This window comes from Nicotiana tomentosiformis, chromosome 1, assembly GCF_000390325.3.
Source record: "Nicotiana tomentosiformis chromosome 1, ASM39032v3, whole genome shotgun sequence".
In the NCBI taxonomy this organism is placed as follows: domain Eukaryota; kingdom Viridiplantae; phylum Streptophyta; class Magnoliopsida; order Solanales; family Solanaceae; genus Nicotiana; species Nicotiana tomentosiformis.
The window spans coordinates 142,375,787-142,400,826 of NC_090812.1; the positions used below are offsets into that span (position 1 = coordinate 142,375,787).

General features: G+C 41.0%; 1 protein-coding gene across 1 annotated transcript; it reads right to left on the reverse strand.

Moving 5' to 3' along the window:
- Positions 1-5,373: 5,373 nt before the first annotated feature.
- Positions 5,374-19,879, reverse strand: LOC138910749 (uncharacterized). The gene is made up of 7 exons (XM_070201896.1): positions 19,730-19,879; positions 18,285-18,434; positions 16,996-17,121; positions 16,501-16,681; positions 6,182-6,222; positions 5,906-6,042; positions 5,374-5,479 (listed from the first exon to the last, which is right to left on the reverse strand). Exons 1-7 carry the CDS (start codon positions 19,877-19,879, stop codon positions 5,374-5,376), a joined length of 891 nt encoding a protein of 296 aa, XP_070057997.1.
- Positions 19,880-25,040: the final 5,161 nt, after the last annotated feature.

A 25,040-nucleotide genomic window follows, 5' to 3' on the forward strand; every position in this document is an offset into this window, starting at 1 on the left:
GTTGGCCGAGATTTATATCCGAGAGGTTGTTCGCCTACATGGTGTTCCAGTTTCCATCATTTCAGATAGAGGTACTCAGTTTACATCGTAGTTTTGGAGGGCCGTGTAGCGAGAGTTGGGTACTCAGGTTGAGTTGAGCACAACGTTTCACCCTCAGACGGACGGGCAGTCCGAGCGCAAAATTCAGATATTGGAGGACATGTTGCGCGCTTGTGTCATTGATTTTGGGGGTTCATGGGACCAGTTTTTTCCGCTCGCAGAGTTTGCATATAACAATAGTTACCAGTTGTGTATTTAGATGGCTCCGTAGAAGGCTTTATATGAGAGGAGGTATAGATCTCTGGTAAGATGGTTTGATCCGAGTGAGGCTAGGCTTTTGGGTACAGACTTGGTCCAGGATGCATTAGATAAGGCGAAATTGATTCAGGAGCAAATTCGCACGACGCAGTCTAGGCAGAAGAGCTACGCGGACAGGAAGGTCCGTGATGTGTCGTTTATGGTTGGGGAGAAGGTTTTGCTGAAGGTATCACCTACTAAGGGTGTTATGAGGTTTGGTAAGAGGGGCAAGTTGAGCCCCCAGTTCATTGGGCCTTTTGAGGTGCTTCAGAGGATAGGGGAGATGGCTTAGAAGCTTGCCTTGCCACCCAACTTGTCGAGTGTGCATCCGGTGTTTCATGTTTCCATGCTCCGAAAGTATGTTGGCGATCCATCCAATGTTTTAGACTTCAGCACGGTTCAGTTGGAGGGTGATATGACTTATGATGTGGAACCGGTGGCCATTTTGGATCGGCAAGTGCAGAAGTTGAGGTCAAAGGAAATATCTTCGGTGAAGGTGTAGTGGAGAGGTAAGCCTGTGGAGGAGGCCACCTAGGAGACCGAGCGGGAGATGCGGAGCAGATATCCATAGCTATTCGAGACTCCGGGTATGTTTATAGACCCGTTTGAGGACAAACGGTTGTTTAAGAGGGGGAGGATGTAACGACCCGGCCGGTCATTTTAGAGTTATAGCCCCGTTTTCCCCATTTCTGCTTCCTTTTGTGCTTTTCAGCTATGTTATGATATACATGATGAGTTGGTTCGGGGCTGGAGTGGTTTCAGAGTGGATTGAGACACTTAGTCTCTTATTTAGAAACTTAAGTTAGAAAAGTCAACCGGATGTTGACTTATATGTAAACAGTCTCGGAATTGAATTATGATGGTTCCATTAGCGTTGTTAGGTTATTTTGGACTTAATAGATCGTCCAGAATGTGATTTGGAGGTCCGTAGTAGAATTAAGCTTGAATTGGAAAAAGTTGAAAATTTGGAGATTTCGGCCAACAGTGGAAAATTTGATATCGGGGTCGGAATGGATTTTCGGAAATTGGAGTAGGTTCGTGGTGTCATTTGTGATGTGTGTGTAAAATTGAGGTCATTCGGACATGGTTTGGTAGGTCTCGGCGTTATTTGTGGAATTCGAAAGTTTAGAAGTTCTTAGGCTTGAATCTGAGGGTAATTTGGTGTTTTGATGTTGTTTTTTGTGATTCGAAGGCTCGACTATGTTTGTATGTTGTTATATGACTTGTTGGTATGGTTGGTTGAGGTTGAGGTCTCGAGGAGTTAGAGGTAATTTCGGGTGATTAACGGATTGTTTGAAGTAGGAAAAATGCAGCTGAAGCTGCTACTACTGGTATTTCCGCACTTGCAGAGGGGGAGCCATTAGTGTGAGGTCGCTGGTGCGCTTGGTTAGCCGCAAATGCGGACATGGAGGACCTAGGATGGAACTACATGTGCGTAGATATGGCCGCATCTGCGAGCCCGTATATGCGATGCTGAGTCGCAGATGCGGAAATGAGGAGGGCTAGCAGTGGCCATAGGTGTGAGCTCCTAGAAGAGGATATGGAGCGCATGTGTGGAGATGGGAACTTAAGTGATTTTTTGTAGGTGCAGAGATTTGTGCGCAAAAGAGGCTCCGCAGGTGCGCATTTTGAGCCGCAGGTGCGAAAACCTGGGCAGAACCTATAGATGGAAGACTTCGCGAATTTTTGTTCATTTCCACCATTTTCAAGTCGGACCTTGGAGCTTTTGGAGTGTTTTTTGAAGGGGATTCAAGGATATTCACTGAGGTAATTTATTTAGCTCTAATACTCCTAGCTATGGTGTTTTTCTGTTGTTTTCTCACCTAATTAGTAGGATTTGTGAAGCAAAATAAGGGGTTAGGGCTTGGGATTTTGGAGAGAGTAATTTGAGGATTTGAGGGACCAAATGAGGTCGACATTTGATGAACTATGCAAGGGTAGACTCGGGAGTAAATGGGCTTTCGGTTTTTGTGACTTTTGTCAGATTTTGAGATGTGGGCCTGGTAGGCCGGGTTTGAGTGAATTTTGGGATTTGGCCTATAATTTGGTATTTTCCTTCCGGGATTCATTATTTAGCTCATATTGATTGTATTTTATTGCTTGTGGCTAGATTCGGGGTCATTTGGAGGCCGGTTCGAGAGGAAAGGGCATTTCAGAGTAGGAGTTCTACGATGTTGAGGTAAGTAACAACTTTAAATCTGGTCTTGAAGGAATGAAAGCCGGAGTTTGGTGTAATGTGACTGTTTGGAGGTGGCACGCATGCTAGGTGATGGGTGTGTGGGTGTATGCCGTGAGGGATTGAGACTTGGTCCATCCCGGGAGACTGTGAAGTCTAATAGCCTTTAATTGTGTTTATATGCATTCCTCTCTACTATAACTTGACTACTTTTCATGTTAGAAATCATGCTTAGGCTATATTCCCGCTCATGATAGTTATATTCAGTTATAGTGATTCTTGTACATGTTTACCTCAGTCTCTATTATTTTTCCCTGATGATATACTGTAGCACTTTCATTTGGGCTGTTTTCCCTTTCTTTTATTTGAGAGTTGTGAGGCTAGAGAGGTTCATGACTGAGTATGCCCGAGGGCCTGGTTGTGAGGTATCGTTTTATGGCACGTGAGTTGTCTGTGCGGATCCTTATAGTTTATACTATGGAACATGAGTTGTCCATGCAGCATGAGAGTTGTCTGTGAGGATCCAGATATGATATTATAGCATGCGAGTTGTCCGTGCAGCACGCGAGTTGTCCGTGCAGATTATAGCGCTTGGGCTGTAGGAGCCCCTCATGAGTGTGAACACCCACAGTGAGTGCAGATACTTATTGAGCGCGCGCATTGAGGGCTGAGAGTTGAGTGTCAAGTTATTGATAGTTGGAGTGACTGTTGGCATGAGAGGTTGTACTTGTTTTTCATTTGTTGATACACTTAGTTCTATCTGTCATTGTTGTGATATTCCCGAAGGATTCTATATCCGGAGTACATGCACTTTAACTGTATAAAGCTGATTTGACTTAAAGTTTCGTATTTGATAGTATGTTTATTCTTTGCTGGAATTATTGAAAATGAACTGTACTGTATAGCTCGTAACTGCTTTTTAGTTCCGTATTTAATTCTGTTACTTGTTGAGTTGGTTGTACTCATACTACACCCTGCACTTCATGTACAAATCCAGGTGTGTTTGATCACGGAAGTGATTAAGTTCGGGCGCAATCGGGTACTGGAGACTACGAGGTAGCTGCCTGCGCACGCAGGACCTTGTCTCTCCTTTTATATTTCTTTCTGTCTTGTATTGATACATAGACAGTGGTTGTATTAGTTTGGTTATCTAGATGCTCATGATTTAGTGACACCCTGATGTTTAGGGCTGGTTTCCGCATTTTGATTCTATATTGAGTTCAACTTTAGTTTTTTATTAAAATTTCTGATATGAAAAAGTTTTAAACTACCTTTTCTATTGAATTACTGGAGTATTTTTGGTAAAATCGGTTTGCCTAGTACCATCGATAGGCCCCATCACGACATGTTAGGTCTTTGGGTGGTGACACCGAGGCTCCACACCGAACATCCACAAAGGTCTAAAAATATCATAGGAATTTGCTCACGAAATTAAAACGCCAAAATAACATCCGGAACCACCAGTCGGATACCAAATCATGTGCAAACTACAATGAAATTCAATAATCACTGGAATCACAACCAAGCGTCTGATTCCTACCAAAAAAATTTGGAATGACACCAAACTTTACATACAAGTTCCAAATAACAAAATGGACCTATTCCAAGTCCCGAAACCACAATCTAAACCCAGTAGCCATAAAGTCAACCTATGGTCAAACTAGGAAATTTATAAACCTTCAATTTGCCAACTTTTGGGAAAAGAGCCAACTCTAACATAGGTCAAATCCTTGTCCAATTGAACCAAGATAAAATATAAACACATGTGATGGATCACCCTAGTACTGCTGGAGCATGGAAATATGGAACACTGGGTGAACTGTTGATAAGCTGGGTGGTAATGTAAGTCTGTAGGACACATCACCCACTCTCTCAAGAATCTCAAAATGACCAATATATCGAGGGCTCAACTTGTCCTTCTTCCCGACCACATCACATCCTTCATGGGCGAAACTTTAAGTAGGACCCTCTCACCTACCATAAATGACACATCACTAGCCCTCCGATCAGCATAACTCTTATGCCTGGACTGCACTGAACAAAGCCGGGCCTGAGTCAACTTCACCTTCTCCAAAGCATCATGGACCAAATCGGTGCCTAATAACCTAGCCTCCCTAGGCTCAAACCAACCAACCGGAGAATGACATCGCCTCCCATATAAGGCCTCATACGGAGGTATCTGGATGCTTGATTTATAGTTTTTGTTATAGAAGAACTCCACTAGCGATAGAAATTGATCCCATGAGCCCCGAAATCAATAACGCATGCACGCAACATGCCCTCCAAGATATGAATAGTGTGCTTGAACTGCCGGTCAGTCTGTGGATGAAATGTTGTATTCAGATCGACCTATGTGCACAATTCACATTATACGGCTCTCAAAAAATGTGATGTGAAATGAGTGCCTTGATTCGGGATATAGACACCGGCGTACCATGAAGGCGAACAATCTCACGAACATAAATTTGATCTAGTTGCTCTAAAGAGTAGGTAGTCATGTCTGGAACGAAGTGTGCAGACTTGGTCAGTCTATCCACAATGACCCACTCTGCATGAAATCTCTTCAAGAACTACGAAAGTCCAACTAGAAAATTCATAGTGATACACTCCCACTTTCACTCAATAATATCAAGCCTCTGAAGCAACCCACCTGGTCTTTGATGCTCGTACTTGACCTGCCAACAGTTCAAACCCCGAGCCACATACTCCACAATATCTTTCTACATTCTTCTCAACCGGTAGTGTAACTTCCAATCATGGTATATATTCACGACGGTAGGATTAATGGAATACTGCGAGCTATGACCCTCCTCAAGAATCAGCTCCCGCAACCCATCCACATTGGGCACATAAATTCGGCCCTAAAACATCAACACCCCATCATAACCCATATTCACCTCCTTGGAATCATCGTATGGTACAGTGACCTTAAGGACAAGTAGATGGGGATCATCATACTGACGAACCCTGATTCACTCAAAAAAAGAAGACCATGAAACCATGCAATCAAGAATATGACTAGGCTCTGAAACATCCAACCTTACAAACATATTAACCAAATCATGAACATACAAAACAAACAATCTCTCCCTAACTAGAATAAAAGTAAAATTTCTCATGCTCCCAGCCTTCCTGCTCAAAGCATCGGCCACCACATAGTCCTTTAGTATCTCTAAGCACCTACGTTGCCTCAAAGTTCAGATCCTTTTGTTTGAATTAGTGTTGTAGACTATTGTGGTCCGCGAACACCTCACAAGTCACACCGTAGAGATTGTACCTCCAAATCTTGAGCGCGTGAACAATGGATGCCAACTCTAAATTGTGTACTGGGTAGTTCATCTCATGGGGCTACGACTGAAGCAAAGCATAAGCAATCACTGCATTAACACACACCCAATGCCAATCCGTGAAGCATCACAATAAACTGAAGGCAAAGGTAGAATTGGAGTTATAGTCAAGGCAGTCTTGAGCTTCTGAAAGCTCTCCTCACACTCGTCTGACAACTGAATGGAGAACCCTTCTAAGTCAATCTAGTCAAAGTAGATGCGATGGATGAAAATCCTACACAAAATGGCAATAATACGTAGTTCAGCCAAGAAAACTTTGGATCTCAATAGTGGTAGAAGACCTGGGCGAACTCTTAACTGCCTCAATCTTCTTCGGACCCACCTTAATACCATCACTGGACACAACGTGGCCCAAGAATTCCACTGAATCAAGCAAAAACTTGCACTTAAAGAATATAGCATATTGATTCTTCTCCCTCAATGTCTGGAGCACGATCCTCAAGTGCTGCTCATGATCCTTTCGGCTACGAGAATACACCAGTATATCATCAATGAAAACGATGATAAATGAATCAATATATGGTTGTAACACGGTGTTCAATTAGTGCATAAAGGTTGCTGGGGCATTGGTTAGCCCAAAGGACATCACAAACAACTTATAGTGGTCAGGGTGGGTCCTGAAAGTCGTCTTCAAAATATCTGAAGCTCGAATCTCCAACTGATGGTACCCCGATCTCAAGTCAATCTTCTAGAATACCCTAGCACCCTAAAGATGATCAATCAAATCTTGAATACGCGGTAGTGGGTGCTTGTTCAACTGCCTGTAGTCAATGCACATCCTTATAGAGCCATCTACTTCTTCACAAATAGAATTGGAGCACCCCAAGGTGAGACACTCGGTACGATGAAACCTTTATAAAGCAGCTGTAACACCCCGAAAAATTTCTAAGTACTTAAGTGTAAAGCACGATAAAGTTTGCAAAGAAAATAATGTTTCATGGTGCGGGACAAGGCTTACGTGTTGGTGGAAAAGTGCATTTCTGCGGTTCATTATGCGACCGCAGAACCACTCTACGGACCGCATAATAGCTGCAGAGTGAGGTAGTTAATTGGGTCAGTTGGAAGAAACTATGCGGTCTACTATGCGACGACATAACTGTTATGCGGTGCATTATGCGACCGCATAGCAGTTATGCAGACCGCATAGTGACCGCATACACAGACAAGTCTTTTGACTATTTTGTAACCAATTATGCGACTGATATGCGGTCTGCATATCGGTTATGCGATCGCATATGCGATCGTATACCTTGTTCCGGAGCTCTATTTTTGGGTTTTTAAAACCCGACCCTATTTCGTTAAATACACTCTTTGGGCCATATTTGAGACAAAATCTGATATTTTAGAGTGAGGGAGAGTGCCCTAGAGTGACAAGGTGTTCTTCAATAATTTTTCTTCAATTCTTGCTCAAGTTTTGAAAGATTAAGAAGGCAAGCTCACTAGGTCTTCATCCTAGAGGTAAGATTCTACACCCTAAACCCTAATTTCAAAATTTTCTGAAATTGGGTAACTAGCAAGATAACTTTTGGGCATGAGAGTTGTTTATTTTACATACATGTATTATCAAAGGGTGTAGGAAGATTATTGAGCTAAAAATGGTAAAGATTGGGTTGTGGGATGATGGAATTCTCCATAAAAGGGACCTTGGAACCTTATTGCACACTTATGTTTGATAAAATGCTCAAATGAGCTTGAACCATGATCACCTTCCTAATTTTGATTCAATTTGTTATATTTCTACAATAGATTGAAGTTGCTAAGAATTCCGAAACATTTAGAGTGTAAGGAAGCTGAAGTGAGGTATATTGGCTGAACTCTTCTCTTAGAATTGAATCCCACGATAGTCATGTAAATTATGTAAGTCCCGAGTAGTTCATTATGAAATTGGCTATTTCGAGTAAGATTGGGTCGAAAGATATATGTTCACCAAGCATCCCAAATGCTCTATTCATGTTATGTTACCAATTGAGGATGTGTTAAAATATGGGTTGTGCAATAATAATGTTTCGACTTTAACTCAAGTTCAAATAAAGTCTATTATGCCAAATTTTGTTAAATATCTCTATGTGCATTAGACTCTAAATTGCTCACATGTGTACTACACACTTTGATTTGAATTGTGATTGTTATTGATGATGAGGATGATATTAGAAATTGATAATGGGAGCATGCAATACTGAATATGGCCAACGTGCCAAGAATGATCTTATAATTATGTCTACTAGTGCCAATGAAATGAAAAGATGTGAAAGTATTATGAAATGAGATGATTGATATAAAAAGGTTGATGTCTCAAATAAGACAGCCTAGCCGGCCGGGTCGTGATCGGACACCATGCCGCACACATGGTGGTTATTGTGCTGGAAATTATAATTGAAATTGTGATTGTTGCCGATCAGGTCGTGATCGAACTCCGTGCTAAGAGTGCGGTGGTAATTGTTTTATGAATAGTGGTATTGGCATGGCGAATAATGGTACTGGTTTTGTGAATAAAGGTAATGTGAATAGTTGTATTGGTATGGTGAATAATGGCACTGGTATTGTGGACAATGGTATATCGGTACTAAAAATCTCCCAATGTGAGATATGGAACTTAATTTGAACACTGTCTTGATCCTAAATTGAGGTTTGATGTTAATTAAGGCTTTCATTGATATTATAATAATCTTATTTGTATTATTTTTCATTCTATTGAGAGGGTGTTTAATTATACATACTAGTGCTATTCGATAGTACTAACGTCCCTTTTGCCGGGGGCGCTGCATTTTTCTATGGATACAGGTGGTTCCACAACAGGAGATATTGGTCAGTGATAGCAATGAACCTTCTTCCTAGCTGACTTGTACTTGGTGCCTAAGAAGAAGGAAAGAACTGGCCAAAGCGCCAGTGGCCCCCCAGGAGTGACAATTGATCGTATAATTGATGATGCGGGTGAGCACCCGAGGGGTGAGAATATTCCTCCAGTTACTACACTGCCTGACTCTACTACAACTGATCAGAACACACATGTCCTTACACTTACTTAAGGTGCAATAGTCCCTCCAACTAATATACCAGTTCTACCTCCAGTTCCAGCTTCCAATTCTAGTGTTTCTGATGTTGATCTTAGGGGAGCCATACATATATTGGCTCAAATAGTGGCTTCCCATACCCAGAGGTCAAATGTGACACCCACTTCTTCCAGTCAGCCAAGGTATTCTACTGGTTCCAGGGTGAGCAGGTTTCTCCAGTTAGATCCACCAGTGTTCACGGGTACTAACCCAGAGGAAGATCCCCAGGATTTTATTGATGAGATGAACAAGACTCTCAGAGTTATGCGTGCTACTGAAACAGAGGCAGTGGAATTGGCCTCCTACCGCCTGAAAGATGTGGAATATTCTTGGTTTGAACTATGGGAGGTGTCCCGTGAAGAATGGAGCCCTCCGGTGAGGTTGGGTGAGTTTGCTGATGTATTCATTGATCATTTCATGCCTGCCGAGACTAAGGCAGCCCGTGCTGCTGAATTTGAGAACTTGAGGCAAGGTAGCCTGAGTGTGTGGGATTACCATATGAGATTCGCGTAACTATCTAAATATGTTATTTACATGCTTCCCACGATAGAGGCTAGAGTTCGCCGATTTGTGTAGGGCCTTAGTCCCTTGGTAATTAATGAGGCCGCTACAACAGCCTTAAATTCTGATATGAACTATGGAAAGATGGTGGCATTCACTCAAGCCACAGAGACCTGCTAATTAAGGAACATAATGGAGCGAGAGGGTTTTAATAAGGCCCGGTCTATGGGCAGCTTTGGTGGTTCTTCAGGTGGTGGCAAGTCAACATTCAGAGAGGGTCGTTAGGGTCATCACAGTCCTTTGCTCAGTCTTCGGCTAGTGCGCCTCCATTAGGCCCTAGTCAGCAGCAGCAGTGGAGCCGTTTCAGGCCCTGTCAAGGCAACATGGGATCCAATCAGTAGGGTCGTCATGGTGGTAGATTCCAGCAACAGAGGAAGCCCCATGCCCTAGGTGTGGAAAGATGCACCTAGGAATATGCTACATGGACTTACCCATATGCTACAAATGCGGATTGAGGGGTCATATTCATAGGGATTGTCGTTCGTCCCGGCAGGGTGCGGTCAAGGGCATGGCACAACCAGCCAGTTTTGTAGCTACTACATCCATAACACCTCCTCTAGCTCGAGGCACTCCAACACTCACAAGGCGTGGTGCAGCTAGGGGCTGAGCTCAGAGTTTGGGAGGATCCAGCCATTTCTATGCTATGAGGAGTCGCCAGAATTTAGAGGCTTCTCCAGATGTTGTCACAGGTATATTGACTGTCCAATCTCATGAAGTATATGCTCTTATTGATCCCGGTTCTACTTTGTCATATGTCACACCTTATGTTGCTATGGAATTTGGGATAGAACCAGAACAAATTTATGAGCCATTCCCTGTATCTACTCTGGTTGGTGAGTCTATTTTAGCCACGCGGGTTTATAGGGATTGTGTTGTTACTTTGCATGGTCGGGACACCATGGACGACCTTATTGAATTGATAATGGTCAATTTTGATGTGATAATGGGGATGGATTGGCTTTATTCCTTTTTTGCCAAGCTTGATTGCCGAACCATAACTGTTAGGTTCAAATTTCCAAATGAGCCAGTTATTGAGTGGAAGGGTGATGATGTGGTACCGAAGGGTAGGTTTATGTCTTACCTAAAGGCCACGAAAATGATCAATAAGGGATGTATTTACCATTTGGTCCGGGTTACAGACACCGATGCTGAGGCACCTACACTTGAGTCTGTGCCTGTTGTGAATGAATTTCCGGGAGACTTTCCGGATGAACTCCCTGGGATCCCACCAGATAGGGAGATTGATTTTGGGATTGATGTGATGCCAGACACGCATCCTATATCTATTCCACCCTACAGAATGGCACCGGCAGAACCGAAGGAGCTAAAGGAATAATTGAGAGATTTGTTAGAAAAGGGTTTTATCCGGCCAAGTGTGTCACCTTAGGGCGCACCAGTCCTTTTTGTGAGAAAGAAAGATGGGTCACTTAGAATGTATATTGACTATTGGCAGCTTAATAAGGTAACAATCAAAAATAAGTACCCACTGCCAAGGATAGATGACTTGTTTGACCAATTGCAAGGTTCCAGGTACTTCTCCAAAATCAATTTACGATTAGGGTATCACCAATTGAAGATCAAGGAGCGGGATATTCCGAAAATAGCTTTTAGAACCCGGTATGGGCATTTTGAGTTTCTAGTAATGTATTTTGGGCTAACAAATGCTCCAGCAGCCTTCATGGATCTTATGAATCGCGTTTTTAAGCCATTCCTAGACTCCTTTGTGATAGTATTCATTAACGATATTCTTGTATATTCACGAAGTCAGGAGGACCATGCTGACCATCTCAGGGTAGTTCTGCAAACCCTACATCAGGACTAGTTATATGCAAAGTTTTCAAAGTGTGAATTTTGGCTTGAATCAATCATATTCTTCGGTCATGTAGTTTCTAGTGAGGGAATTAAGGTTGATCCTCAGAAAATTTCAGCGGTGAAGAATTGTCCGAGGCCTACAACTCCAACAGAGATTCGCAGTTTCTTAGGCTTAGCTGGATATTACAGAAAGTTTGTGGAGGGGTTTTCTACTCTTGCCTCTCATTGACTAAATTGATGCATAAGGCAATTAAGTTCCAATGGTCAGATGCTTGTGAAAAGAGTTTCCCAAAACTGAAAGCAAGATTGACTATGGCACCGGTGTTGAATCTACCAGAGGGTATAGATGGATTTGTGGTATATTGTGATGCTTCAAGAATCAGGCATGGATGTGTATTAATGCAACATGGGAAGGTGATAGCTTATGCTTCTAGGCAACTAAAGAATCATGAAAAGAACTATCCAACACATGATTTAGAACTTGCGGCAGTGGTATTTGCATTGAAAATTTGGCGTCATTATTTATATGGGGTCCATGTGGATATATTCACGGACCACAAGAGCCTTCAATACATTTTCAAGCAGAAGAAATTCAATCTGAGGCAGAGAAGATGGCTTGAGTTACTCAAGGATTATGACATTGATATTTTATACCATTCGGGGAAGGATAATGTTGTGGCAGATGCTCTTAGCCAAAAATCTATGGGTATATTAGCAACCTTGGAGGCATATCAAAGGCCATTGGCCAAAGAAGTTCACCGATTTGCTAGTTTGGGAGTTCGTCTTGCGGACTCTAGTGAAGGAGGGGTAATTGTGCAAAATAGGGCTGAATCATCACTTGTTGTGGAAGTAAAAGAGAAGCAATATAAAGATCCATTGTTGGTGAAATTAAAAGAGGGGATTCATAAACATAAGACCATGGCCTTTTCTCTTAGCATGAATGATGGTACACTAAAGGTACGAAGGGCGACTCTGTGTTCCAAATGTGGATGGTCTCCGGGGAAGAATTATGACTGGAGCTCACACTTCTAGGTATTCCGTCCATCCAAGTTCTACAAAAATGTATCATGATCTTAAGGAAGTCTGTTGGTGGAATGATATGAAGAGGAATATGGCAGACTTTATGGCAAGATGCCCGAATTGTCAGCAAGTGAAGGCCAAACACCAAAGGCCTGGTGGGTTGGCACAAAACATAGAAATTCCAATGTGGAAGTGAGAAATGATTAATATGGACTTTGTGGTAGGATTACCGCTCACTTCGCGTAAGTTTGACTCAATTTGGGTAATATTGGATCGGCTAACGAAGTCATCACACTTTTTGCCGGTTAAGTCTACTGACACAGCGGAGCAGTATGCTCAGCTGTATATCAAAGAAATAGTCAGGTTGCATGGCACCATAGTTTCCATCATTTCTGATCGGGGGGCACAATTCACTGCTAATGTTTGGAAGAAATTTCAGCAAGGTTTGGATACTCCGGTGAATCTTAGTACAACCTTTCACCCGCATACTAACGGGCAGGCAGAGCGGACTATTCAGATGCTTGAGGATATGTTGTGTGCTTGCGTTCTAGACTTCAAAGGTAGTTTGGATGATCATTTACCACTCATAGAGTTTGCCTACAACAATAGCTATGACGCTAGGATTCAAATGGCCCCGTTCGAGGCTTTATATGGAAGGAGATGTAGATCTCCTATTGGGTGGTTTGAAATTGGGGAAGCAGAGTTTATAGGGCCAGACCTCGTGCATCAGTCCATGGAAAAAGTTAAAATCATTAAGGAGAGGTTGAAGATTGCTCAGAGTCATCAGAAATCCTATTCGGATGTTCGTCGTAGGGATTTGGAGTTCAAAGAAGATGATTAGGTATTCTTAAAAGTTTCCCCCATGAAAGGGGTAATGTGATTTGTTAAGAAAGGGAAATTGAGTCCGAGGTATGTCGGACCGTACAAAATCATTCAAAGGATCGGTGAGGTGGTGTACAAGGTTGAGCTACCACCTGAGATGTCATTAGTACACCTGGTGTTTTCATGTGTCTATGTTGAAGAAAGTAGTTGGAGATCCGACACTCATTGTTCCGGTTGAGACCATTGAGGTAAATGAGAAATTGGCTTACGAAGAGATTCCAGTTTCTATTATTGATCGGCAAGTCCGAAAATTGAGAAATAAAGAAATTACCGCCGTGAAAGTGTTGTGGCAAAACCAACAGGTTGAAGAGGCTACTTGGGAGGCCGAGGAAGAAATGAAGAAAAAGTATCCTTATTTATTTGAATGACCATGTATTTAAAATTGTGATCTAGAATTTTTTTTTATTAGACTTACTTTTTATGAATTTTATATCATTTGAACAATTGGCATTAAGGGTGTTCCTTTTTGGATATATATTGCTTATGATACCATATTTGGTGTTGTTTTGTATTATGTTACGTCATTGGAATACGCATATGTTGTTAGGATGTGTCTCTAGGGCTCTCTAACAGGTGGATAGGCCTAGTTACAAGGGAAACTCTGGTGAACCTTTTAGAGATTTTGGGAGTTAGTCAAATTTGGGGCTGCTCGAATGTGGTATGAAACAAACTGAGTTGTATAAGATGCTAATGACAGAGTTTTACCCTCATTCGAGGACGAATGATCCTAAGCGAGGGAGAATGTAACACCCCAAAATGTTTTAAAGTACTTAAGTGTAAAGCCTGGTAAAGTTTGCAAAGAAAATAATGTTTCATGGTGCCGGACTAGGCTTACGTGTTGGCGGAAAAGTGCATTTATGCGGTCCATTATGCGACCGTAGAACCACTATGTGGACTGGATAATGGCCGCAGAGTGAGGCAGTTAATTGGGTCAGTTGGAAGCAACTATGCGGTCGACTATGTGACCGCATAACTGTTATGCGGTGCATTATGCGACCGCATAACAGTTTTGCGGACCGCATAGTGACCGCATACACAGACAATTCTTTTGGCTGTTTTGTAACCAATTATGCGACCGATATGTGGTCCGCATATCAGTTATGCAATCTCAAATAAGATCGCATACCTTGTTCTGGAGCTCCATTTTTGGGTTTTTAAAACCTGACCCTATTTGGTTAAATACACTCTTTGGGCCATTTTTGAGACAGAATCTGATATTTTAGAGTGAGAGAGAGTGCCCTAGAGTGAGAAGGTGTTCTTTAATAATGTTTCTTCAATTCTTTCTCAAGTTTTGGAAGATTAAGAAGGGAAGCTCACTAGGTCTTTATCCTAGAGGTAAGATTCTACACCCTAAACCCTAATTTCGAAATTGTCTGAAAATAGGTAACTAGCAAGATAATATTTGGGCATGAGAGTTGTTTAGTTTACATACATGTGTTATCAAAGGGTGTAGGAAGATTGTTGAGCTAAAAATGGTAAAGATTGGGTTGTGGGATGATGGAATTCTCCATAAAAGGGACCTTGGAACCTTAATACACACTTAGTGTTTGATAAAATACTCAAATGATCTCGAACCATGATCAACTTCCTAATTTTGATTCAATTTGTTATATTTCTACAGTAGATAGAAGTTGCTAAGAATTCCAGAACATTTAGAGTGTATGGAAGCTCAAGTGAGGTATGTTGGCTAAACTCTTTTCTTAGAATTGAATCCCACGATATTCATGTAAATTATGTAAGTCCCGAGTAGTTCATTATGAAATAGGCTATTCCGAGTAAGATTGGGTCAAAAGATATATGTTCAACAAGCATCCCACATGATCTATTCATGTTATGTTACCAATTGAGGATGTGTTAAAATATGGGATGTGCATTAATAATGTTTCGACTTTAAGTCAAGTTCAAATGAAGGCTATTATGCCAAATTTTGTGAAATATGTCTATGTGCATTAGACTCTAAATTGCTCACATGTGTACTACACACTTTGATTTGAATTGTGTTTGTTGTTGATGATGAGAATGATATTTGAAATTGATAATGTTAGCATGAAATACTAAATATGCCCAACGTGCCAAGAATGATCTTATAATTATGGCCACTAGTGCCAATGAAATGAAACGATGTGAAAGTGTTATGAAATGTGATGATTGATATAAAGTGGTTGATGTCTCAAATAAGACAGCCTAGCCGGTCAGGTCGTGATCGGACCCCATGCCGCACACATGGTGGTGATTGTGCTGGAAATTGTAATTGAAATTGTGATTGTGGTCGATGTCCCTAATGGATAGCCTAGCCGACCGGGTCGTGATCAGACTCGATGTTAAAGACGGTGGTATTGATATTGAGAGAAATTATGGTTGATGTCTCTACTGAGATAGCCTAGCCGATCGGGTGAATAGTGGTATTGGTATGGCGAATAATGGTACTGGTTTTGTGAATAATGGTATTGTGAATAGTGGTATTGGTATGGTGAATAATGGTACTGGTATTGTGGACAATGGTATATCGATATTAAAAATCTCCCAATGTGAGATATGGAACTTAATTTGAACATTGTCTTGATCCTAAATTGAGGTTTGATGTTAATTAAGGATTTTCATTGATATTATGATAATCTTATTTGTATTATTTTTCATTCTATTGAGAGGGTGTTTAGTTATACATACTAGTGCTATTCGATAGTACTAACATCCCTTTTGTCCGGGGGCGCTGCATCTTTCAATGGATGCAGGTGGTTCCACAGCAGGAGATATTGGTCAGTGATAGCAGTGCACCTTCTTTCCAGCTGACTTGCTGAGCCCCACTTCATTCCGGGGTCATGAATCTTTTGTACTTTGTGTATTCTTTTTGAGGTATAGTTGGGGCCTTGTTGCCGGCATTATCATTGTACTCTTCTTTATCTATAAAGGCTCCGTAGACATAGTGTGGGTTGTGGATTGGTGTTGGGAAAGACAAACTATGCTATGTTGTGGTTGTATTACATGTCCATTTGAGACTTTAAAAAAAATGGTGAAACTTATGGTAAGAAATTGGTAATTGCAGACATGACCACTTTATTGTTTAATTAAGGAAAACATATATTCTCTTTATTCATGAATGAGTTTGGGTAGAAGGAATCTAACAGGCTTGCTTGGTCGGGTTCACTCGGTTGAGTGCCAGTCGCGCTCCTCGATTTTGGGGCGTGACAGTTACTGCTGAAGTTGATCCTTTAATTTCTTCAACTCTACTGGTGTCATGCGATATTGTGAAATAGAGATGGGCTGAGTGCCCGACACCAAGTCAATACCAAAATAAAAGTCCTATCAGGTGGCATACCTGGTAGGTCTACTAGGAACATATCTTGAAACTCTATCACTATCAGAACTGACTCAACAGTATGCGTATCAGCACTAAGATCCCTCAAAAAGGTTAAGTATGCCAAGCACCCCTTCTCAACCATCTGTTGTGCCTTCAAGAAAGAAACCACCCTACTAGGATCGTGACCCAATGAACCTCTCTAGTCCAATCGCGACAGTCCCAGCATAGCAAACGTCATGGTCTTAGTGTGACAATGAAGAATAGCGTGATATTGTGACATAAAAATCCATTATATTGAGTAACAGAAGGTCAAACCTAGTCTGATAACCCTCGATAGTTACCAAACAAGATTGATAGACACGGTCTATCATAATAGATTCCCCAACAAGCGTAGACACATAAACATAAGTACCCAAATACTCAAGATACATCCAAATATGAAGAAAAATAGGATGACACATATGAATAAGTGAAAACCGGCTCAAATAAAACTGATGCATCCCAATGACATACCAGACAAATATTAATAATGACAACATCTGATGAAAAGTCCTCACTTCTACCACGAAAAGCATAACAACGGGCATGGCCTTCCCCTCTAGGAAGTTCTCTACCCGCATATCCTCTTCCCCTAGCTTGCTGTACAAGTGGAGTAGCAACTAAAGAATAAACCATATCCTGAGTACCATGCATAGGTCCACCCCTCTAAATCCCGGGACAATCCCTCGACATGTGCCTAGTATCACCACACTCAAAATAACCTCTAAGTGGAAATAGATTCTTGTATTGAGTGTGACCAAGACGGCTAAAATAACCATTGTACGAACCCCATGCATGAGGTGCACTTGTAGATGGCTGTCCAAAATGAGTACTCTAATGTCCCTGAATAGCTGGAGGACTGTAAGTAACCTGAAGTGCGTACTGAACTAATCGACTGATATAACCTCTACCATGACGAGCTGAAACTGTAGAGTGGGAACCACTAAATACTCATAAATCTCGAGGCCTTTTGGCCTCATATACGCTCCAACCCTCAGAGCGATCTCCACAACCTGCTAGAATGGAGTATCAGTCTCCAACTCCCGTGTCAACCCAAATCTAAGATCATAACAAAGTCCCTCAATGAATCTGCTGACTCTCTCTAACAGTGGAAATCAAAGAAGGTGCATGACAAGATAACTCACTAAACCTCATAACAGACCCAGACACAGTCATAGACCCTTGGCACAACTGCTCAAACTTGGTGCGCAATGAATTCGTGAGGGTCTATGGAATGAATTCCCTCCAAAATAGATTTGTGAACTGAGCCCAAGTAAGTGGAATTGGCGCTAGCTAGCCTACTCTTCTCATGAATTTTCAACCGTCAATATGTTGGCTCTGTCAGCTGGAAAGAAGTATGTCGACCCCGCTCAACTCCACTATGACATAGTCCGTAGAATACGGTGACACTGGTGTAGACAACCCTATGCATCCTCAGAAGTTGCGCCAGTGAAAGTAGGAGGATGATACTTCTTGAACCTGTCTAACCTCTTTCGCACTTCCTCTGATGCCACTGGTCTGACCTTGTGCTGAACCAAAATCGCGGGCTTCACTGGCATAACACTCAGAGCCTCTTCAACATGATCATGCTACTCTGGAGTACGGACAACGGGAGTCTAAGATCCTCCCCCAACCTGAGAAGTAGCTGGTATAACTAGGGTTAATCCCGCCTGAGCCAAGGTACCAAACATGATTAGCAAGTGTGCTACAATCTCCTCAAGTCTAGGGGATGCAATAGGCACCTCAGGTGCCTACTACCCAACCAGAGCTACTGTTGACTCCTCAGTCGCGACCCTAGAATGACCCCTCGCTGCAGCAGGTGCTCCGCCTCTACCTCTTCCTTTGTCCCGGCCTCTAGCAACACCTGCACCAGGGGCATCATCATCAGTAACTAAAGCTCGTGTCCTCACCATCTTTCATAGAATAGAAAGAAAAGGCTTAAATTCCAAAATCAATAAATCTGCATGATAAGGAATGAAAGAAGTGGAATTTCCTATAGTTCCGTACCCTCTCAAAGATAAGTAAAGACGTCTCCATATCGATCAACAAGACACTACTAAACTTTCTTATGATTCGTAAAGCCTATGAACCTAGTGGTCTGATACCAACTTGTAACAACCCAAAATCCCACCTTAAGGATCGTGGCTAGGTAAGCCTATCAAATAACCTCTAAGTGGAAATAGATTCTTGTATTGAGTGTGACCAAGACGGCTAAAATAACCATTGTACGAACCCCATGCATGAGGTGCACTTGTAGATGGCTGTCCAAAATGAGTACTCTAATGTCCCTGAATAGCTGGAGGACTGTAAGTAACCTGAAGTGCGTACTGAACTAATCGACTGATATAACCTCTACCATGACGAGCTGAAACTGTAGAGTGGGAACCACTAAATACTCATAAATCTCGAGGCCTTTTGGCCTCATATACGCTCCAACCCTCAGAGCGATCTCCACAACCTGCTAGAATGAAGTATCAGTCTCCAACTCCCGTGTCAACCCAAATCTAAGATCATAACAAAGTCCCTCAATGAATCTGCTGACTCTCTCTAACAGTGGAAATCAAAGAAGGTGCATGACAAGATAACTCACTAAACCTCATAACAGACCCAGACACAGTCATAGACCCTTGGCACAACTGCTCAAACTTGGTGCGCAATGAATTCGTGAGGGTCTATGGAATGAATTCCCTCCAAAATAGATTTGTGAACTGAGCCCAAGTAAGTGGAATTGGCGCTAGCTAGCCTACTATTCTCATGAATTTTCAACCGTCAATATGTTGGCTCTGTCAGCTGGAAAGAAGTATGTCGACCCCGCTCAACTCCACTATGACATAGTCCGTAGAATACGGTGACACTGGTGTAGACAACCCTATGCATCCTCAGAAGTTGCGCCAGTGAAAGTAGGAGGATGATACTTCTTGAACCTGTCTAACCTCTTTCGCACTTCCTCTGATGCCACTGGTCTGACCTTGTGCTGAACCAAAATCGCGGGCTTCACCGGCATAACACTCAGAGCCTCTTCAACATGATCATGCTACTCTGGAGTACGGACAACGGGAGTCTAAGATCCTCCCCCAACCTGAGAAGTAGCTGGTATAACTAGGGTTAATCCCGCCTGAGCCAAGGTACCAAACATGATTAGCAAGTGTGCTACAATCTCCTCAAGTCTAGGGGATGCAATAGGCACCTCAGGTGCCTACTACCCAACCAGAGCTACTGTTGACTCCTCAGTCGCGACCCTAGAATGACCCCTCGCTGCAGCAGGTGCTCCGCCTCTACCTCTTCCTTTGTCCCGGCCTCTAGCAACACCTGCACCAGGGGCATCATCATCAGTAACTAAAGCTCGTGTCCTCACCATCTTTCATAGAATAGAAAGAAAAGGCTTAAATTCCAAAATCAATAAATCTGCATGATAAGGAATGAAAGAAGTGGAATTTCCTATAGTTCCGTACCCTCTCAAAGATAAGTAAAGACGTCTCCATATCGATCAACAAGACACTACTAAACTTTCTTATGATTCGTAAAGCCTATGAACCTAGTGGTCTGATACCAACTTGTAACAACCCAAAATCCCACCTTAAGGATCGTGATAGAACCTAGTCACTATGGCTAGGTAAGCCTATCATATGAATAGATCAACAAAATAACAAAACTTAACTATTAAATAAAGACTGGAAATTGCCATAACATAGCCGTAAAGTGAATTCAACAGCCATACATTCCAAAAAACTGGTACTACGGAGTCATAAGCTCTACAACAAGTACATAATAAATCTTAAAGTATACATAACTGTTTGGAATATATAAATAGTAATAAAGAAATAATAGAAGGTAACTCTGAGCCCTGCGAGCGGGAACAAGTGTTAAACCATGAAGTCTCCACAACTCTTGCTCGACTCTTTAGTGACCAGCACGATCTGAGGTACCTGAATCTGCACAAAAAAATACAGAAGCATATTATGAGTACACCACAATCGGTACCCAGAAAGTATCAAGACTAACATGGGTAGAGTACTGATGAGGTTCAGGTCAAGACACTTACTAAACAAAAACAAAGCGTAAAATATCAATATAAAACTGACAATAGAAATCATAGCAGAGTAAATATAAACAAAGAATAAAGCATGAAATAACACGGCATATTAACTACTCCTCGTATATCACAAAGTGAAAACCAAATTACCAAAGGCTTGGAAGACTGTGATTCTGCGGTCAAATGTGCGACCACAGAATCATTATGCGATCGCAAAACTACTTCTGCGACCATAAAATGGTCGCAGAATCGACCAGTGCAGCCCACTTCTGGGCATCAGTTTTGCAGAATCGACCGCACACCTGAGTTTGAAGGGTTAATTTTTTTATTTTCATAACCCGACCTCATTTTGATAAATAGGCTTTGGGTCTTATTTTGGGGCAATTATCTAATGTTTTTAGAGAGAAGTGAGAGTGTTCTAGAGAGAGGAAGAAGCTCAAGTGCTTTGTTCATCAAGATCTTGTCCAAGCTTTGAAAGCCAATAAGGAAATCTCACAAGATCTTCATCTAAGAGGTAAGATTCAAACCCTTAGTCTACAATTTTGAGTATGGGTAAAATATGGGTGATTGGGAGTATGATTCTTGAGCTCTATAATTATGTCCTTGGAACGAGTTATAACTCTAGGATTAATACTTCCCACTTTCTTTCCTAAATTCTTATCAAGGGACTATACCTGATGGAATTTTTACAGAATCTTTTGATTCGAAAGAATAACATCTGCTCACTTGTGCCTATGCATGCACCGTCGTAAAGTTTACCATCCAATGTATATAGGTCTGGTGTTGAGATCATTCTTGAACCGCTCTTTTTCTCTCCGGTGTATGTGGCAACTATGGTTGGAACAATCACTTTACTCCTTTATGAATAGTATCATGAATCCTTTTCACTATTTAGTAACACGAGGGCATATCTCAACACCTATTATATGTGTATGTGTAAATTGAATTGGTCACTTGTCTTTATAAAGTTTCTCGGGAATTTGAGGTTTTCGTGAATTTATCACAAGAAGATCTTTCTGTTCGCCCATCTCAGTATGACTTTCATGTCCACCTAGATCATGCCTTAGTAACACATATTGTTGCTAGTATTGTAGTTGCCCATGTAGTGGCCTAGTATTGCATCTTGAGAGTTGTTATGGCAAAAACATGTCTAGATCACAACAAAGTGTTCATTCTCTCTAACCAATACATTATTTCATCCCAACATTAAGATGTCCTAGGTACATGATTCCACTTGTGTGTGGTTGAAAGTTAAGCAACTTATAATGAGCATATTGATTTAAAAGACAAGTTTGTCATATCTCTAGTCCTCTTATACAGGATTAACTATCAGGAAGGGTCAAGTTGTCAAAATGAAAATAATCTCACAAGTGTTCAACTTCTCTTTTTCAACCTCATGGGTTTGTGGCATATATTACTTGTGTCAAATACAGTTAAGAGTGTAATGCAACTTCGTGTATCTTGAAACCCATATCACATTCACGGTGTTAGAATATTCTCATTTCGAGTTAAACTGATTTTCCTTACATTCCAAGAGGCGACTAGTGTCAAATACTAGGCTATCTCTCTTTATGGCCTACTATTGTCGAACAAGACACAAATGGAATGAAACAATTGTTGTTGTCCTTTTCATGACTCATTTCTTTTAAATCTTAGAATCATGAACATGGTCCCTACATTATCAATGCCTACTATGCAACTCTATTCCCCATTTGTTGAATCAATTATGTCATCACAATGATTAACCATGTCAGCTATTGGTAGTAACCTTTATGTCTCTTAGGATATAACTTCTTGAAATACCCTTCTCGGCACGTTGATGGATTCTTGAATAATTCCAGTCCAATCTCGAACCTCGTTGTTCCTATTTATAGTAAACCTATGAGGGTTAAAGGTTAAAATATGTCAAAGAAGAAGCATCATCCCGTGATCGAATATATTGGATAGAAAACTTTTTGGTGTTCGGCCTAGGGATTTAGAGTTGAAGAAAGTGAACGGGTTATTCTTAAGATTTTCTCTATGAATATATTGGGTGAATTGTTAAGGAAGGTAAAGTATGTGTAATCACAATAGGCCTTATGAAATCTTGAAGAAAATAGGCCAAACTATGAGTATGATGTTTCCCTATTATTGTCCTCCGTGTCCCCGGTGTTTCATGTATTTATGTCTACGGAGGAAATTGGAAATCCTTTGTCTATTGTTCCAGTGATGGATAGTTAGCTTATGAGAGGTACATACATTAATGTATTATGGCAAAGTCTGTAGGTCAAGAAGGTCACCTTGAAGGTCGAAAGTGTTGATTTGAAATATACTTTATAGGTGTTATGATTTAAAAATGTGCAGGTCATGTCCAGATATCACTCTTGATAATATAATGCCTGTAATGTTGAAATTAGTGTTGTTGATATACATTGTGATGTTTTATTGAGTTGTGGATGTGTTGATAGCGTGATTTTGGTGATTCTCTGGTAGGTGGATAGGCCCAGTTATAGGGAAAACTCTGTCGAATATTTTAAGAATTTGGAAAGATAGCCGAATTTTAAGGGCCATAAGTAAGTTTAAATTTTGGAAAGGAAGTATGAGACTGAGGTAGTCATAAGTGCCTATGTATAGTGGTTGGAGGTAAAAGGATGGTAACTCTATTCTTAGAAGTGACTTGTAAAACATTCGAGGATGAATGTTCTTAAGTGGAGGAGAATGAAACACCACGAATAGTTTCGAAGTACTTAAGCGTTATTAAGAAAGTTGATGTGTGCTAATTATATTATGTTTTGTGCAGAAGAGGGATATTAATATGATGAATATTAATTGGATATGATAATAAGTGTACGAGGCATATTATAAGTGATGTGGGGTCTAAGGAGAGCCCTAAGTCCAAGTCAAGTTTGAAATTTCATGATAGACTAAAGTTTCAAATGGGTACGCACAAGATCAAACATTGGATGCGCATATCTACATATATGTAAGGATTTATGTGATGATAAAACTATCAAATGAAAGATCTTTGATTCTAGTTTCTAACTCTTCAAACCGCTCATCATTTGGACACTCCTACAAGAAGTTATGACCAAAATACCAAAGACTGGAAGAATGTGATTCTGCGGTCAGATGTGCGACCACATAATCATTATGCGATCGCAAAACTTCTTCTGCGACCGCAAAATGGTCGCAGAATCAACCAGTGCAGCCTAGTTTTGGGCACCAGTTTTGAGGTCCATTGCATACCGATTGTGCAGTCCATTATGTGACTACACACCTGAGTTCGGAGGGTTAATTGTCCTATTTTCATAACCCGACCCCATTTTGATAAATAGGCTTTGGGGCTTATTTTAGGGCAATTATCTGAGGTGTTTTAGAGAGAAGTGAGAGTGTTTTAGATGGAGGAAGAAGCTCAAGTGCTTTGTTCATCAAGATCTTGTCCAAGCTTTGAACTCCAACAAGGAAATCTCACAAGATCTTCATCTAAGAGGTAAGATTCAAATCCCTAGTCTTCAATTTCGAGTTTGGGGTAAAAGATGGGTGATTAGGAGTATGATTCTAGGATGTAGGAGTATTATGTATATATGCTTGTAGCAATAAGGTTTGTGGGAAGATTGTTGAGCTCAAATAAGTAAAGATTGGGTTGTGGAATGAAGGAAATATGGTAGAAGAACCTTGTAGCCAAATTTGCACACCTAGTGTTTGATAAAATGCTCAAATGAGTTGAAACCAGGAATACCTTCCTAATTTGTGTTCAATTTTGTTATGTCTCAAAATAGATTAAGGTTGTTAGAATTTCCGGAGCATTGTAGTAATTTAAGGAATGCTCAAAGTGAGGTATGTTGGCTAAACTACTCTCTTAGAATTGAATTCCATGATGTGCCTGTAAGTTTCAAGTATGGTTGTCTCAAGTTCCTTATTCTATGTTCCGAGTTGTTCCCAATAAATTCGATTATCCAGAATAAGCAAAGTGTCAAAAATTATGTATTCAAAACGTGTTCTGAATGTTCCTATCACATTATGTTATCCTTTGGAAATGTGTTCAAGAATGATATGTGTATTAAAATGCTATGTCCTTGAGTCGTATTTCAAATGAAGGTTATGATGCCAAATTATGTGAGAAAATCTCAATATGCTTAAGACACTTAATTGCTCATATGTGTACCTAAAGTCTTGATTGAAAATTTCGTATTGTTGATAATCTATAAAGATGGTTGGAAGTGAAATAAGTGAATTGGGGATATAAAGTGTGGCCAATGTGCCAAGAGTGAAAGTTATACTTGTGGCCAATGGCGCCAATGAAATGAGATGATGTGAGAAAGATTATGAAATGAGTTTTAATTCAACTATTCCAAAATTGACTTCAAAAATAGAATTGCCTAAAAGCTTATGAACTCAAGTGATGCCAATATGTGGCTATTTTAACTAATGCTATGCTTTGTAAGTAGTTTCGATGTGTTTTGCGTTCTTACATATTCGTGAGTTGAAATTATGTATTGCCTTTTTT

Bases quoted from the DNA above. Each gene is read 5' to 3' on its own strand.
- LOC138910749 (XM_070201896.1), bottom strand. From the start codon at position 19,879: ATGGTGAGGACACGAGCTTTAGTTACTGATGATGATGCCCCTGGTGCA. The intron at 18,435-19,729 runs GTTGGGTAGTAG...ATTCTATGAAAG, and splicing joins AGGAGTCAACAGTAGCTCTG to ATGGTGAGGACACGAGCTTT. The intron at 6,223-16,500 runs GTATGCCACCTG...TGCTTGATTCAG, and splicing joins GTTCCTAGTAGACCTACCAG to TGGAATTCTTGGGCCACGTT.